At 41.2% G+C, this 15,409-nt stretch overlaps 2 protein-coding genes across 8 annotated transcripts in view; one reads left to right on the top strand and one right to left on the bottom strand.

Moving 5' to 3' along the window:
* Positions 1-6,014, top strand: part of LOC111223386 (protein spire homolog 1-like) — a 29,357-nt gene extending 23,343 nt beyond the window's left edge. For 2 of the 7 annotated variants that reach the window (XM_022747504.1, XM_022747503.1), the window contains 6 exons: positions 2,778-2,915; positions 3,033-3,103; positions 3,197-3,224; positions 3,382-3,545; positions 3,650-3,916; positions 5,193-6,014. In XM_022747504.1, the coding sequence (XP_022603225.1) occupies positions 2,778-2,915; positions 3,033-3,103; positions 3,197-3,224; positions 3,382-3,545; positions 3,650-3,916; positions 5,193-5,238 (714 nt within the window). In that variant the 3' untranslated portion in view covers positions 5,239-6,014. Of the gene's footprint in view, positions 1-1,135; positions 1,160-1,803; positions 1,834-2,777; positions 2,916-3,032; positions 3,104-3,196; positions 3,225-3,381; positions 3,546-3,649 lie in introns of all 7 variants that reach the window. The other 5 variants (XM_022747505.1, XM_022747506.1, XM_022747502.1 and 2 more) reach the window with 4 other exon arrangements.
* A 3,060-nt stretch (positions 6,015-9,074) lies between these two features.
* LOC111223474 (kelch-like protein 38) lies at positions 9,075-13,440 on the bottom strand. The gene is made up of 4 exons (XM_022747638.1): positions 13,429-13,440; positions 10,246-11,602; positions 9,997-10,102; positions 9,075-9,406 (listed from the first exon to the last, which is right to left on the bottom strand). Exons 2-4 carry the CDS (start codon positions 11,599-11,601, stop codon positions 9,117-9,119), a joined length of 1,752 nt encoding a protein of 583 aa, XP_022603359.1. The 5' UTR covers position 11,602; positions 13,429-13,440; the 3' UTR covers positions 9,075-9,116.
* Positions 13,441-15,409: the final 1,969 nt, after the last annotated feature.

Here is a 15,409-nt window from a genome sequence, read left to right as displayed (position 1 = left end):
ATAAATGAATGAATGAATGAATGAAGCCCATCAGGTTGATGATAGATCTTTAACCTCCCACATCTCATCAAAACAGATTTTACTGCATTAGTCGCAAATACACTCACATTAGATTATTAAACTAAGACAGTATATTACACTGTCCTCTTATCTGGTCAGTCAAATAAACAACGGTCTGTACAATAATAAAATATAACTAAATACAAAGCAGAAAATATGTGGTTACATTAATGTGAATGGCAGAGTCATGAACATGGACATCACTTATAATTTGAATGAATGCAGCCCATTTCTGTGGCTACATCTACCAACAACACTGGGCGTACAATATACGTCTGTTGAATTTACTCCCGTCCTGTGACTGCTCATTTGTTTGCCATGAGGTCATTGGTTCTCTGAGTAACTCTGTGCTGGTCGTATGATTCTAGTGAGGTTGATGGATTTAATTGAAACCACAGGACAGGCCGCTGTACGAAGAGGGATTTAGATGGAATTAGTTCATTCTCACCGCTTGCTAGTTTAATGGCAGACCTCTGGCGCCCAACCAGAGTCACAACCAGCTGAAAGTCATCACATCAGACGAATTCACTTGAAACACTGGAGTAGACGTTCTCACTGGCATAACTTGATATTTAAAGTTTTACACTACACGTTCACTCTATCTCCTGCTTAAAATTAGTGACCATTTCTCTTGCATTGCTATTTTAAAGATGATCCAGAGGAAAGTTAGTATTGAGTGTGAATGGTTGTATGTGAAGTTTAACTTTATTACTCTGATATTGCTGGTGATTCACTTTAAAAACATCCTCTCTTGCCTCTTAAAAATGAGAATAAATAAACTTATTTGTGACAGTTTGAGGTAATCAAGAGATACCGTTTACTTTCTTTTACCAGAAGCCATGTTTCTTCTCATTTCCTCTCTCCCTTTTTTGACACAAGCACATGCTTTAGCATGCTTCGCCTTTCACATAGATAGCTGGAGTTGAGCTTCTCTATTAGATGTAAAACAGTAAGATCTTTGTTGTAGCTCTCCTCCTCTTGTGGTACTCATATCTCATTAATGTGTTTACACTGGTTGCCTGCCTTGTCCCCAAGACTTACTCGGAGTCATTTTCTATTTTGTATAACGCTGCAGCTGATGGCGGATCCCAGCGCCAAGGTAACTTGGTCAAAATCCTGTCTATCCATCACCATCATTTCTTTTAAAGTTTTGTCCCTTTTTTTTTTTTACCAACTTTAAGAAAATTAAGAACACTGCGAAGGACACAAGTTAGGGGGCACACAGGAGAGAAGATTATAAGGAAGACTAGCAGGGACATGTAAGATGGAGTTCTGCACTATTAGTAGACACCAACTGCGATCCATGGTGTCCATGAAGAAGAAATCATGAGATGAAGGCTGTTTTCCTTTTGAGACAGACACTATCAGATGATTCTTCAATCATGGGACTGGCTTTTACAAAGTTCTGATGTTATGAAATTTAATTTCATGCAACATATGAAATGAAACAACAGCTCATGAGCTCATGCCGGGAGTGAGTTTATGTAATAATGTAGTTTTTTGGGACTCCTCAAAAAAACTTTAGTAAACCTAGTCTTTGTGTAGATGTTGATTAGTTTTGCTGTTATAAAATGCCAAACAAACATGGCTGTAATAAATTATATAACAGTTACATCATATCCTCTAATAAGCTCATGGAGTTCTTGTATTAAATTTTATGATACATACTGTTTGTGATTAAGTTGCTGGAACATAAGGTTCTGCTTCTGTTTGAATGTCCTGTTCCCTCTGTCTGCTGGTCAGGTGGAAGCTGCCAGTGGTGCTCAGGGCACGGTATGTCACTGTTACTGCATATCATCAAAGACCCATAACACTGTGTGGGGAACCCATCCAGAATACTGTATAACTCAACAGATTACTTTTAGATGAATGGGACCTTGGGTCACGATCATTTGTGTCTGTGGCGTACTGAAAATACCTCAGGGAAGGTTATAAAGAAAATAATGAGTTGAGAAATAATCTGTGAACATTTACAGCAGAGGCTCACATTCACTAATCCTGAGTGTAAATGATTAGTAGAAGTAAAGTTCCCTGAGCAATTTTTTTTTTACTTACTGTTAAGTTTGACTTTGTGTGCACTAAGCTATTAAGTTGAGACAAAAGATAGATGAATAAAGGCTTCCAGCTATGTCACAAATCTCCCGCTTGCAACATGGTGGGGGTCCACTTGCTTGGGTGGGTGGAAATAATGATTATATGAATATGGACAACATGCATGTTATGGTTTTAGTTCTGAGTTATGTTAGATGTAAACATCAAATTCACCAAGCTAAACTGGATGACTCCCAAATTTATGAACGTAGTTATCTGTTGAATCTTATTTTTGTTTGTTTTTAATTTGGACCTGTGGTCAGGAATAAAGTAAATAGAATGATTGAATAAAGGAAACTGATTGCCAAAAGCTGTGGACCGCCAACATGGCGGGTGTGTTACATCGCCAGGATGCTCTTTATTTGGGTTCATTGTCACACTGTCCTGTCATTGGAACCATCCTTTTATGTAGAGAACTGTTCTCACCCTCACCATCTCATTGCATGTCTGGTCTTTTGGTTAAGCGGTGTGCAACGGGCGCTTGTATTTTGTGGGATTCATACATGGTGTTAGTCTGTCTGGTAGCAGATGCCTTCATTTCTTGCTGTTGCACTGTTTCGGGTTATCATTTTACTGAGCTGTGAACATTAAGGGAGTTTGCTGATGTGATGAATCTTTTCTTCCAGGAGGAGTTCTGCTACCCGGTGGAGTGTCTGGCTCTGACGGTGGAGGAGGTGATGCACATCAGACAGGTTCTGGTCAAGGCCGAGCTGGAGAAGTTTCAGCAATACAAAGACATCTACAACGCCCTCAAGAAAGGAAAGGTAGGAAAAAAAAAAAACAACCTGTGGATTTGTTTTTGTCTTCATCCAGGCTAATATCTTCTGACTTAATGAAATGCATCAGATACCATTCACCTCACCTCATTTGTTCCTCTCTAGCTTTGCTTTTCATGTCGGACCAAGAGATTCTCCCTCTTTACCTGGTCCTACACCTGCCAGTTCTGCAAAAGGTAAATTGAATCACTTTTACCAGAACCACTTTACTGAAGTACAGCAGCTGTTCAGTAATCACTAACTTAAGGGATCATTTATATCTTTCCCAGGCCTGTGTGTTCCCAGTGCTCTAAAAAGGTAGGCGGCTGATGTATATTTAACACACACTCATGAGCACTTTTACTGTAAAATTTCACACTCTTGACACCTATTGGCTAATCCATGAGCATTGTCAGGTTTTCTATAAATACTGAATAAGTGGTTTTCATCATTTTGTGTATCTTTCGTACCTCAGATACGGCTGCCATCTAAGCCTTATTCCACCTTGCCCATCTACTCTTTGGGTCCAAGTGCTATGGCTAAAGAAGAGGCAAGTGGAGCGTCTGCCCCCGCAGAGCCTGAAAAGCACCCGTTTGGGTCTGGACACAGCCGACACAGCCTACGCAGGAGTGTTTACAAGTATGTCGCAGTAGAATTCCCATTTCTTTTTATATACTGAGAAAATATAGTAAAAGTGTCGGGCTCTGTCAGGGTAGTTGTTCATTATGTCTCTCTGTCCTCAGGTTGTCCAAGCACGGAAGTAGTAGCAGCAGCAAAGATGGCCGGTCACAGGACGAGCCAGAGCTGCCCAAGGAGCTGACAGAGGACTGGGTCACCATGGAGGTCTGTGTAGACTGCAAAAAGTTCATCACGGAGATCATCTCCTCCAGCAAGCGCAGCCTGTGCGTAGCCACCAAGCGTGCCCGTCTCAACCGCAAAACCCAATCCTTCTACATGTCGTCGTCCAGCTCTGTCAACTTCAGGCCCTCGGAGCGCACCATCAATGAGGTGTAGGAAGTAGGACCGCCCTGTGCACTTTTGTTCATGCTGAGCTCATTCGTTCAATGAAAAAAAAAAAAAAAATCCTCTCTTAGTCTTTTGACACGGACTGGTTCACTGCAGTTTATGTAAATGGTGATTTTCAAAAAATCAGAAGTGACCATGAAGCCAGTCCATCCCACCCCAAAGGTAGTAAAGGTTCTTGTACCTTACCCCCTCTCAGGAAAAGTTGGCACGCTATGATTGGCCATGACTAGTCAGGACTCTGCAGTAGCTGCCACGTAACATTGGACAGCCATGTTTCTAGCAGTAGCAGTGGTAGTTCAGGACACGGTGGGTAAAATGGATATATTGAGCTGCTGATGTCGCTGTTGTGAACCAGGTAAGAGAATGTATATTTGACATAAGAGCGGGATCAGCTGATACAGAAAGCCAAAAGCTGCAGCGATTTCGTGTAAATAGTATCAAGGTCCGGCCCTAATCTTAGCTATCAACAAGTTTTCCAGTTCCTGTTTACTTGGAGCACTCAGGAAGAACAACCGATTGTCTTTTTGACAGAAATGCACTGTAGATCCTCCTGTCAGGTCTGCTGGGGTAGATCTCAGCCACCCCCTGCCCCTCCTTTATTCTTCCAGCAACAATTATGCCAAATGTTACATCATTCATTTTTTAGCCAGTTTAATTGCATATTTGCTATTATTACAGAACACATTGAGGGGTAAGAATAGTCAGTTTATTTTTCTGGGAGGGGTTTAGCTTTTAGTTATAATGTATATTCAATTCTGTGCCTGGTGCCAAACTGTATTTTTTTTTTTTTCTTTGAATGCCTTTGTAGTTATGGACCTATTGTACATATGTGTGATAAACTCAATGGGGTGCATTTTAGGGTAATCCAAGGTTTGGTTTCTTGCCCTTCCATGTTCCAAGCTGGGCAATAGAAGCACAGAAATGTGGGCTATGAATGTGTACATGCTGTATATCCTAATTGTTCCAAATTTAAATTTAATATAAAAAAAACTAAACTAAGTAGAAGTATAATTTTACCATGTTTTAAGATTTCTGCCTCTAGAATTTCTTTATTTGAAATTCTTCTCTGAGACCTTTATTATTAGTGTTATTTTGTTTGTGTCAATGTAATAGTAAGATTTTATTTCTATTGTATAGTTTATAAACTCCTCAGTGTTAAGATACTCCTCTAAATCGCAAATAGCACTTTTATTGGACCAATTCATTGTTTATTTTGGGTTTTTGTCTTAATTAATAATTATTAAAATCTTTGTTTTTCAGCTCTTGGGAGTCCATAGTGCCATTTCCCAGGGTTCCTCATAAATGAAAATGTGTGTGAATGGCTGCAGGTTGTTTGTAAGAAAGAATAATGGCTAAAACAAAACACTCCACTCCACTGACTTGATTGTAGGCCATTTTTAAGCATATGACTGTCATCGAATATGCTTTATGAACATTTTATCCTTTTAAAAAAACATAGTCTCACTCACATTTACACATACATACACACATAAACATCTTATGTTCATATAGTGTGTTTTGTGACAGTTGTTACCAAATGGACACAAAGTCTAACCAGCCTGTCAAGTAATGATGCCATGCCATAGTACATCTGATCAGTTTTATTTTAGACCTCTGTAAGGAATGTGTGCATGCTGTATTGTGATCTATTTGTTTTTATCAGAAATTCTAATAAAATCATCATGATTCTAATGTTTCACTCGGTTACCCCATTACGCAAGTGCAAAATCATATCAGTCAGCAGAGGGCGATGAAAAGAAATCTTTCACATCATCCTGTTGTCTGAGGGACATCGTGTGGTAGAAGATGTGTGTTGCAGGCATTTTAAGTTGCACCAGTTTTCCATATTCAGTATATACTGTATATATTTAATTAGGCTGACAGGGTGATGAAACATAAAGTGTTGTCATATAAACACTGTCTTTGCAATTGACATCTTGCAACAGGATGAAATACTCTACATGGGCTACCTGGAGACCTTCACTTACCTCAGTTTTCATTCTTTTGCTTGGTTTCTTGATTTTTATGTAGTTCTTCTCTGGTATTGAAAATAAATGAAAGAGGCCATGCTCAATCTTAAAACTGATTCTGTCGCTTTATTTTATCTTTACTGTAAATATTTATTGTATGTCTTTAGCTTTAAGAATTAGGTGCATTTTAAGAGGTTATATTGTTTGTACAGGCATTTTAGCATTAATGCTTGAAAGGAGCTGGGTGATGTGCTTAACTGATCTTAGTGGGACTTGTGTAAAAGATAGCTAACCCTGGCCGCACACAGATGGCAGAGCATTTCTAAACCATCCCTGGCTGTAGAGGTGTAAACCTTCTTAAACCCCCTGTCCATCACATTAACCCAGAGTAGGGGGGTGACATTACAGATTGGCAAAGGGCCCTGTCATGTGACACAGCAGGGAACCTCCTCAATTAGTATTCAAAATTACTCCAAGCTGAGAGCAGGTGCCCCTGGTTGTGATGTTTCTCTCAAACCACGATCTGATTCTACAATCAGAAACTAAAGGCTTTTGAAAAAGCTGTTTAAGACAGAAGAATTGGGATCTCAGGGATGATTTCATGTCATTGTTTTTGTTACTCTTTCTTTACACTTCTTTACACAGTATTGATACTTTCCAGACGGTTGTTCAGATTTAGGTGAAAAAGTTCAAATGTGAATACAGCGTGTTTGAAAATCTGCAAGGTTAATAGAGCATAAGGTTTCTAGTGGTGGATATATGTGTGTGCTGATGCATGCATTCTGCTCCTATATATGTATACAGGTCACTTAACCACTATTGTGTGCATGCGTGCATAAGCTGACACACAGCTTTGGCAAGCAATGAAATGCTATCCGTTAATGGGTTAGTAACAGACACTGAAAATAACCTGCCAGGCCACAGCCCCTCTGAGGGGTGACCCTCACACACTGGTTTCTATGGAACGACAGCAAGCAAACACACAGTCAATAAAAAGTCTGAATAGGCCGTGTCTTTAGCGGCAGCTCAATAAAAAGTTTCACAGGGTGTTGTTCTTAAATGCTGCTCTGTCTAACTGAGTGGAGCATCATCTGACATCTGAGCTGTTGGTAAATTATCTTGATGCAGCTCAAATTTGTAAAGTTTTAGCTTCATTGTTTACAGTCTTTTTGTCTTGATAATGATTTAAGTAGGCAACACACATAGACACATATAGAAGGTTACTGTGAGGCATTCAGAGTGATCAGGCTAACAAGGAGCAATTTAACCCAACGTCAGTCAGAGCTTGCCACAAAGCATTGTGTTAATTTCATCTAAGATAAACAGTTTTAACTTCTTCTCTAATTCTTAAAATATGCAATACTTCTGTGGATGTTGCACTGGTACTTTATGACATGGAAAGCACATGTGAGGCCTTATAGCCAGTGAACATGCTTCTGTGTCCGTGTCAACAATGTTCCCTTGTATATGAAGGGAACATGACTCAGCCAGCCTGCAGACAAATGGAGGACCATTTAACTCTGCACCAAGTACAACTAAAGAGCAGCAAGCAGAACACACAGACTCAGTCACCTGTTCTTGTATGTAGAGAGATTCAAAGCAATGAATTAAAAACAGGTTTTGCTTTGTTGTGTCACCACATATTGTAAAAAAAACAACAAAAAAACCACCTTTAAAAACCAAGTCACACAGGTAAGTCAATAACCAACATATAACCATGTTGTACAATAAGAAATGTAAAGAAAAGAAAAATAAAGAAAGGTTTTCAATTGTGCAAGTAACAGCAGCACGTTGTGCAGCATGCAGCTGATCAGTGATGCGGTCTTAAATAGATAGACTCACTACAGGGATGCATGCCACAGATGATCCGTTGGGGTGCTAACAGGGTTGCCATGGCAATCGATCGTCACCCGGGCCGGAGGCTGGTTGAGTACAGTAGTGAATGTATGCTCAATGTGGGTCAAGAGGGTTACAGGATGAAGACAGTAGTGGCCAGTGTGATAGTAAGACATGTCTCAAACAGTCTCAAACGGTCTCTACTGCTTTTTGTCGACAAATGGAAGCTGTCAAATGGAAGCTAGGTATCAGATCAGTGAATGTGCTTGTGAGCAGCCACATGCAGGTTACATATGTGTCAACATGAGCCCATTGTAGGCTGACAATCTCCCCGAAAACCATTTTCGGTCCTAGCTGTGCTTAGCAGGTCACTGCATCCCCACAAGGCACTTGCATTCAAAGGCAGCATTGTCACATATCCTCACATCAACATAGCTGCCTGAGAATCCCTTTTCCTTACCAAACAATTGCACATAATGAGATTAAAGGTAAACCACCATTGAGGAAAACACAATCATTTGTGTTTACAGTGACTTTTCTGAGTCATCACATCTTTTTATTCTACTTCTGGGACTGTGATTTTCAAGCAAAACATTCATAAAATGCTTCACAGAACACACTTTGTTGGGGGTTGCAGGAATAATTCTCAAAGTCATAGATCAAGCCAACAAAACTGGAATAATGTTGGCCCAGATAATGTCATTTCAGTAAAACTGTTCTTCTTAGCAACATTTCAGCAACCATGATAGACTACCCAGCACCGCAAAAGGAGCTGGTCCATGGGCTGTCACAACTGTTCTCGTCATCAAGTGCACTCTGTTTGATGCCTGTGGGTCACGGAGGAATGTATTTTCTATAAAGTGCAACTTTATTAGCTGTATGATCTGTCACTCTCAGTTTTACAAAAATGCCAGAGTTCGTGGATTTAGCACAACCATACAGAGAAGTCGTCTGCAGCTGCCAGACAGAGTGATAGGCTGTGTATAAATGTCAGGGAAATTAAAACATTAACACTTTTAGTTGACATCAAATGAGTGCAGCCATCTGCGGAAAGAGCTTTTTGGATTACGTAGGTGTCTGAACAGCTGCTTGTTGTGTGACTGCCTCTTGTCATCTCTGGGGTTCTCAGCTCAGTTCCACCCCAGGTGTCTTAGACCTGACACTTCTGCGCGTCAGCTGAGCTCTCCTTTGATTCACGTTAAAGTCAGCCTGGCTTAACATGCTGCTAAGTTGTGACAGAGACTGAGCTGCGTGAAGGAATGCAGTCATTTTGAAATGGTTTCCCATTTGTGTAGTTAGAGGCCAATAAATCATGGCAAAGGGGAGGTGAAGAACATGCAGCTAAGCATTCGCCAAAAGTAGCATCCTGGTTGATAGATCACGGCGGGTTGGGTCTGTTGGAAACACAGACCAGCGGCAGAGAGCCGTGGTCAAAGAGCTTGTATGGCAAAGAGCCTTTTGAAGTCCAAACGTCCGTCTTTGGGTCGTAACACTCGAAGCAGTCTGAGTCCTCGATGACATCGTGGCTGTTGAGGATGCGTCCACCGGTGACATAGAGCTTGTTGTTGATCACCGTAGCGCTGTGATGCATCCTTCGCTCCTTTAGATTCTCACATTTGACGAATTTGTTGGCTTTGGTGTCGTAAGCTATCATTCGCCTTGTGTACCCTGGAAATTAAAGTTTTCAGTCGGGTGATATGTTTCTTACTGTCAACAAATCACATGCACACGCTCCATCAGTGAGACATGACGCTGCAATGGGTGTCAACATTACAATTAATACTGGAACTTAATTTCAGTTAAACCACCCACACACTCTACTGCTGCTGGAAATACTCACTAGAGCACCAAATGTGTATTAATCCACCGCTGAAAATAGTCCCAAACAAATTCACAATTTGAGTTATGTTTGCAAAAAACTACAGTGTCCAGCTATTTCAGGAAATTACACAGCCTTTTGTAAAAACATAAAATCACCAGCATTTATATTTTTATGTCTTTGGTAGGAAGCAATGGGCTCTGGGCTCAGAGTCACAGAGGAGGGAAGTATATCGAGAGACAGATTAACACCTTGTTAATTGTAAGTCTTTTGATTGGATTTGTTGACAAGAATAATAATGCTAACCTTATCCTCTAATGATGCAAGTCCTACATGATTTTAAAAACAGTTAAAATTAACACCAACTGCAAAGATGTTGATGAGTTTATTTCTAGTGTGAAACAATGTAAACGTTAGGGACATTGACATCTGAGCTCACCTCCTATGATGTAGATCTTGTCCTCTATGACCGCTGCGGGGGCACAAACATTTTTCACTGTCCTTGTCTCTAGCCTCGACCACAAGTTGCGAGAGATGTGATACACCTGTTGACACACGACAAACATCAACAGTCAGTCTGTTTTCTAGAGCATCAGATATTGTGATTCACACATAGTGTCGCCTGTATTTGAATGGCGACAAATATTAGCACCTATCTTTGGACCCTAAAATGAATGGTCTTCTCTACCTGAATCAGCCTGACAGGGTTCTGCATGGCATCCTCCCCTCCAAAAACATAGATCCTCTGATCACTGGCTGCAACAGCTGGATGCAGCACCGCTGTGGGCATCGGCGCCATGGCCTCCCATTGATTAAACATACTGTTATACCTCTCTACTGACTGAGAGATTCGCTTATCTACCCCAATGCCTCCTAACACAAAAATAAAGTGCTGATAGGACACACTCTGGTGGGCGTATCGTCGCTCCAACATGGGCTCGGCAGTCCTCCACTGGTTGGTTTTAAGGGAGAGTGTGTAAACTGTGGCGCTGACTGAGCTGTCGCCTGATGTCATGCAGAGGCTGAGCCCGCCAAGCACATAGAGGATGCTGTGAATACACACATACGCAGCTTTGTAGAGGCGCAGGGGGAGCTTGGCCAACCATTGCCAACGATGAGTCCTTTCATCATATAGTAAGGCTTCTCGAGAAGTTTGTTCATTGTTTTTGCGTCCTCCAACCACCACCAGTGTCTCTCTGCAGGTATAACGCCGTGGTGTGGTCCAAAGCGGCTTGAGCTCACGACTACACTTAGCACTGACTGTGAGCATGAGGCGACGCACTGACTCGATTATCTCCGTACAGAGTGTGGAGGACTGTACCAGAGGGTCGTTGGCAATGAACTGGAAGAGGTACGTTGGATGGATGTAGCGAAGACGAACTTTCTTGAAGAGATCATGGATTGCACCACGACGTGAGAACGGGTCATGGTGGATCCATGCCAGGAGGGTCTCAAACACTTGCTCCTCCTCTGCACAAAGTCGGTCATCCTCTAGGTAACACATGAGCTCAGGAAGAGACAACTCACAGAAGTCCTCTGTTGCAGCTACATCAGAGAAAAACCTAACGGCCATCTCCTTTGCTCTCTCCCTCAGACTCTCACAGTGAAGGATCTCAGAGAGCCGGATCATGCTCAGACAGTTTTCTGGACTCAGCTGCTCCTGGAGAAACAACGAGCAGGCCTCAAAGAGACCTCCATAGTGAAGCATGGATGCTGCCTGCATGAGCGGGAGCACAATCTCCATTGTGATAGTGATGCAGCCTGTGTAGACATAGTCCACGATGCCGCTGATGACATTCGAAGAGATTCCCTTCAGATTCACACGGGCCTGACTGCTCTCTAGAAAGTTGCTGCAGAACATGGCACGGAAGTACGGGCTGCTGGACACCAGGACGTTCCTGTGACAGGGGATCTCCTGATGCTCCGTGCAGAGCAGGACGTCTGTCAGGATACGCTCCTGCCGGAGGATGTTGAGCTGGCCGAGCAGTTGGGAGGGAAGTTCTGAGTCTTTGAAAGAGAAAACGTCTCGTGGTCTACAGGCCATTCTGTGTAAAGCAGAAAAAGAGAATCAGTCCATGATCATAGTGTCGCATTTCTGTTGTCCACTGAAAAGAGAAGGTTGACAAACACATAGTACTGATGACATTACAGTCTGACCTGTGCAGAAATTAGACTTGAATGTTGTGATAAAGAAAAAGGTTTTTTAGGTGCTGTTGAAGTTGAGTTGATCTACCTCCATTTAAGAAATAGTTTGACATTGTGCCAATTATTCGCTTTCTTGCAAAGAGTTAGATGAGAAGATCATTACCCCTCTTACATATGTTAAACATGATAGCTACAGCCAGAGCCAGGACATGGTTACCTTAGCTTAGCATAATGACTGGAAACAGGCAATAAATAAAGGTAATAAATTCACTTACCAGTGCCTCTAAAAACAAATTGTGGTTTTACAGGAGGTTATGTGCCAGACTACTTCTTGGCCAGGCAAATTGACTTCCTGGAGTCTCACTGTGAGGATGCCAGGCAAAGTATTCTGTTAAGATCTAAAAGTAGATTGTGATGCTTCTACAAAAATACTTGCATCCACCAATAACCCACCAAATACCTAATCTACCAAAATGCTACTTGAAACTGGGGTGACACACCTTGTTCTGGCATTTTTTCTGATCGCTGTTTCATTCATACAGGTAAGTTATTTCAAATTGTGTATATTGCATTATGCTTTAAAGGAATATAGAAATTTTATTAATGACTGATTAGCTGATTAGTTTAATCTGTAAACTATTAAAGTAATTTATATCTACAACACGACATGCACTGTAGAATTAGGTGATATTGAAGGCTAGCACAGTTTCACTTTATCTTCCTTTAATTTTTTATCTGGCTTTTTCACCTTTGCCCTCAAACTAACCCCTGTGATAGCAAACCCTTTCATTTATTAGCTGGCACTTAAACTCTTAAAACTCCTGCAGTGCAGCTGTCCTCGATGTGAATTACTGACTCACACATTTCTATTTTGAACTGCTTCTAAATTATCTTGATGCATCCATGTAGCATTAGGCCACATTTATGTAATGAAGCTATCCATCACTGATAAAACTACCAGAGCTGTGTCAACACACCATCTGTGTTTCATCTCCCCATCACTTTGACTTTCTCTCCTCGTCTGTTTCTGTTGCTCTTTTCTATATGTTACGTTTGTGTTTTTTTAAAACCATATCTCCCTCTCAGTCTCAGCCTGTCTCCGCCTGGTTGAAGGGTTTGTGATGATCCTGCTGCTTAAAGAGCAGGAATTTCACTGGGCCATTAGCAACACTAAGTCTTCTAATCACTCCCACGACAGCTACTGATTTACTCCCACTTACCGGCCCAGCCTCTCTGATATATTTGGACCTCTAATCATTATTGTATACTATGAAATGCCAATGGCTGTGAGTGACATTTTTCCATAGATCACGCTCAGATCCTAGACAAGAACTGCTAGTAGAGACAGAATTATTTTGAATCCCTTTGGACACTGTGTAGTCATCATAAAATGTTATTTTATTCACATAAAAGTTTTTATACTTTTTAGTGACAGTTTAGTGGAAAACTGTCACAATGATAATTATCATTAAGTAAAAACATGTAGTACACACTTACTTTAGTCATCTAATAGTGGAAGTGTCTGATTACAATCTACATATTTATATATTTATTTATTCGTTTTTTGTTTGCTATCGTTTAAAAAATTAAAGAAAACTGTTGTTGCACAATAAAAACTTAACTAAATTGAACTAAAAGATTACATAATAAGATAAACCCATGACTTGGAGTTTCCGACCGAGCCTGCTGTCAGTTCAACAACATCTGTGACTGGGTGAATCCTTACCTCCTGCCCTCAGAAAGTCAATAATATCGAAAATATCCTGTCAGTCTGGTCCGAAAAAATTTCAGTTCCAACCAAAAAAGAGCCAAAAATTAGTCCAGAGAGAACGTGGGTGTTGTAGTCAGGGAGAACGAAGGAGCATGACACAGAGAAACGACAAGGCTCTCCAGTTAGGCGCTGGTGAGCTCGCCATGAGGCCACTGTGTACATTCCTGCAGCTAAGAATAGTATCCTGGGCCACTGTGACTCCAGCCAGGCCTCTCATGTGACACAGAGCCGTTTGGTACCCGGTTGCCGGCTTAACAGCTCTGCCAGGGTCCAGGGGAGAGAGTGTTTACAATAGCCAGGGGAGGGAGAATCATCACGGGGTCCTGAGTCAGCCATCGAGACCACCCAGGCTGGTGTTTAATCAAAATGTCCCCGAGCTGCTAGCCTTTGTCCATCTTCCTGTGCCGTTTAAGTCCTCCCATCCTCCTCCTCCTCCTCCTCCTCCTGTATGTGTGTAACCCAGGATGAAGGTAAATATAGAGCAGCGCTGATGGGCCAGCTTGATCAGGAGAAACAGCTGTAAGACCTGGGAACAGTTTACCTCAAGGTGTGGTGGTGTTTTTGGGTGTTGTTACATGAGTGTGCAAAACTGGGAATGATTCTATTACTACTGCTACTAGTCACCTGTGTGAGGTGTTAATTACTTAGTAGCAATGTGTGTCACACTGCCAAATAACACCCATTACGCTATATCCTGCATATAGTGGATATACACTGTTTGTCCTATAAAAAAAAGAAGTGCAGTGAGAATATTTCTGCTTGTTTCCAAAGTATTTTCTAAAGTCAGTAATTTTTTTCTTCATGGTAAAGCAGTAAAATGCTTTCTCTTCCTCGTTGTAGTTTTTTTTTTTTAGGATTTAATTATAGTCAAAAAATCCTTGACACTATAGAGGTGTTAAACAGTATTATGTTTATAAAATTACATCTATTTCTTCCAAGTTTGCTTTTTTGTCAAATACTGGATACCTTCACCTCATCAGGCCTCTAAAAATGAAACAGTCCAAGAGGAGAAACTGCTCACAGCTTATGTCCACATCAAAGCCTGAACCGCTGATGAGGAGCTACAAGCAGACGTCACATAATTTTAAAGGGGCATAACCTTTTATGTCATAACCTCATGTTTCCACTCATATTTTACGGAGGGAGATACAGTTCTGAGGCATTTAAGATTCCTTTTTCCTAATCTCTCATGTCTCCAAGTTGTCATTTCTTATCTGTGGCCCCTCCTTAACTTGCAGTTCCTGAGGCAGTGAGATGAATTATTGTCATGTTTGTTTACTGGCATATGACAAGGAACTGGAGTTACATGTGGACAGATTGAATGACATAGCTACAAGAAAGTGAGCTGTCAGCAACAGACATCATGACATGTGAGCACACGCATCTTTGGTGGACTTTGAAACACAGTGAAATCCTACACTCTGTTATTGGTTACCGAGTGACAGCTTCATGCTCGGAGCTCATAGTATGTTCTGCAGACTCCTTCAGGGATCAAGCTGAAAATCTGACAAAGGCTAGTTTCTGAAAAAAAAAAATGCAGATTGAGGTGCAGAGCGGAGATTATGATTTCCCGCTGTTACTTCATCTTACTGGCTTAAAATCCTACAGTCTTGATTCACTGATTTACCTGGTGCTGAATAATAATGCCTTTTATTTAAATCCACTGACAGTGCTCAGCCCCAGAAGTGTGCAGAAAGAAATCAGGATTTTCAGTTTTTTTCCTGATGTTTTTATGTTTTGAATGATATTGTGTAAGTGAAGAAATAATGTTAAACTTTAAACTTGACCTTGGTTTCAAGTTTATCTTTTATCTTTTACAATTAATTATCACTATGTTACTGGTTGGTTTCTGGGTGCCTAAGGAAGTAATGTGGGGGCCCAGCAGCTCACTTTTGCCCTGGTGCCCCTCAGAGGTTAATCCGTCCATGATCTCAAC

This window comes from Seriola dumerili, unplaced genomic scaffold (genome assembly GCF_002260705.1).
Source record: "Seriola dumerili isolate Sdu_G_001 unplaced genomic scaffold, Sdu_1.0 BDQW01000110.1, whole genome shotgun sequence".
Taxonomy (NCBI): Eukaryota; Metazoa; Chordata; class Actinopteri; order Carangiformes; family Carangidae; genus Seriola; species Seriola dumerili.
Note: the sequence above shows the minus strand (reverse complement) of the source record. Positions and strands in the feature narration are given on the sequence as shown.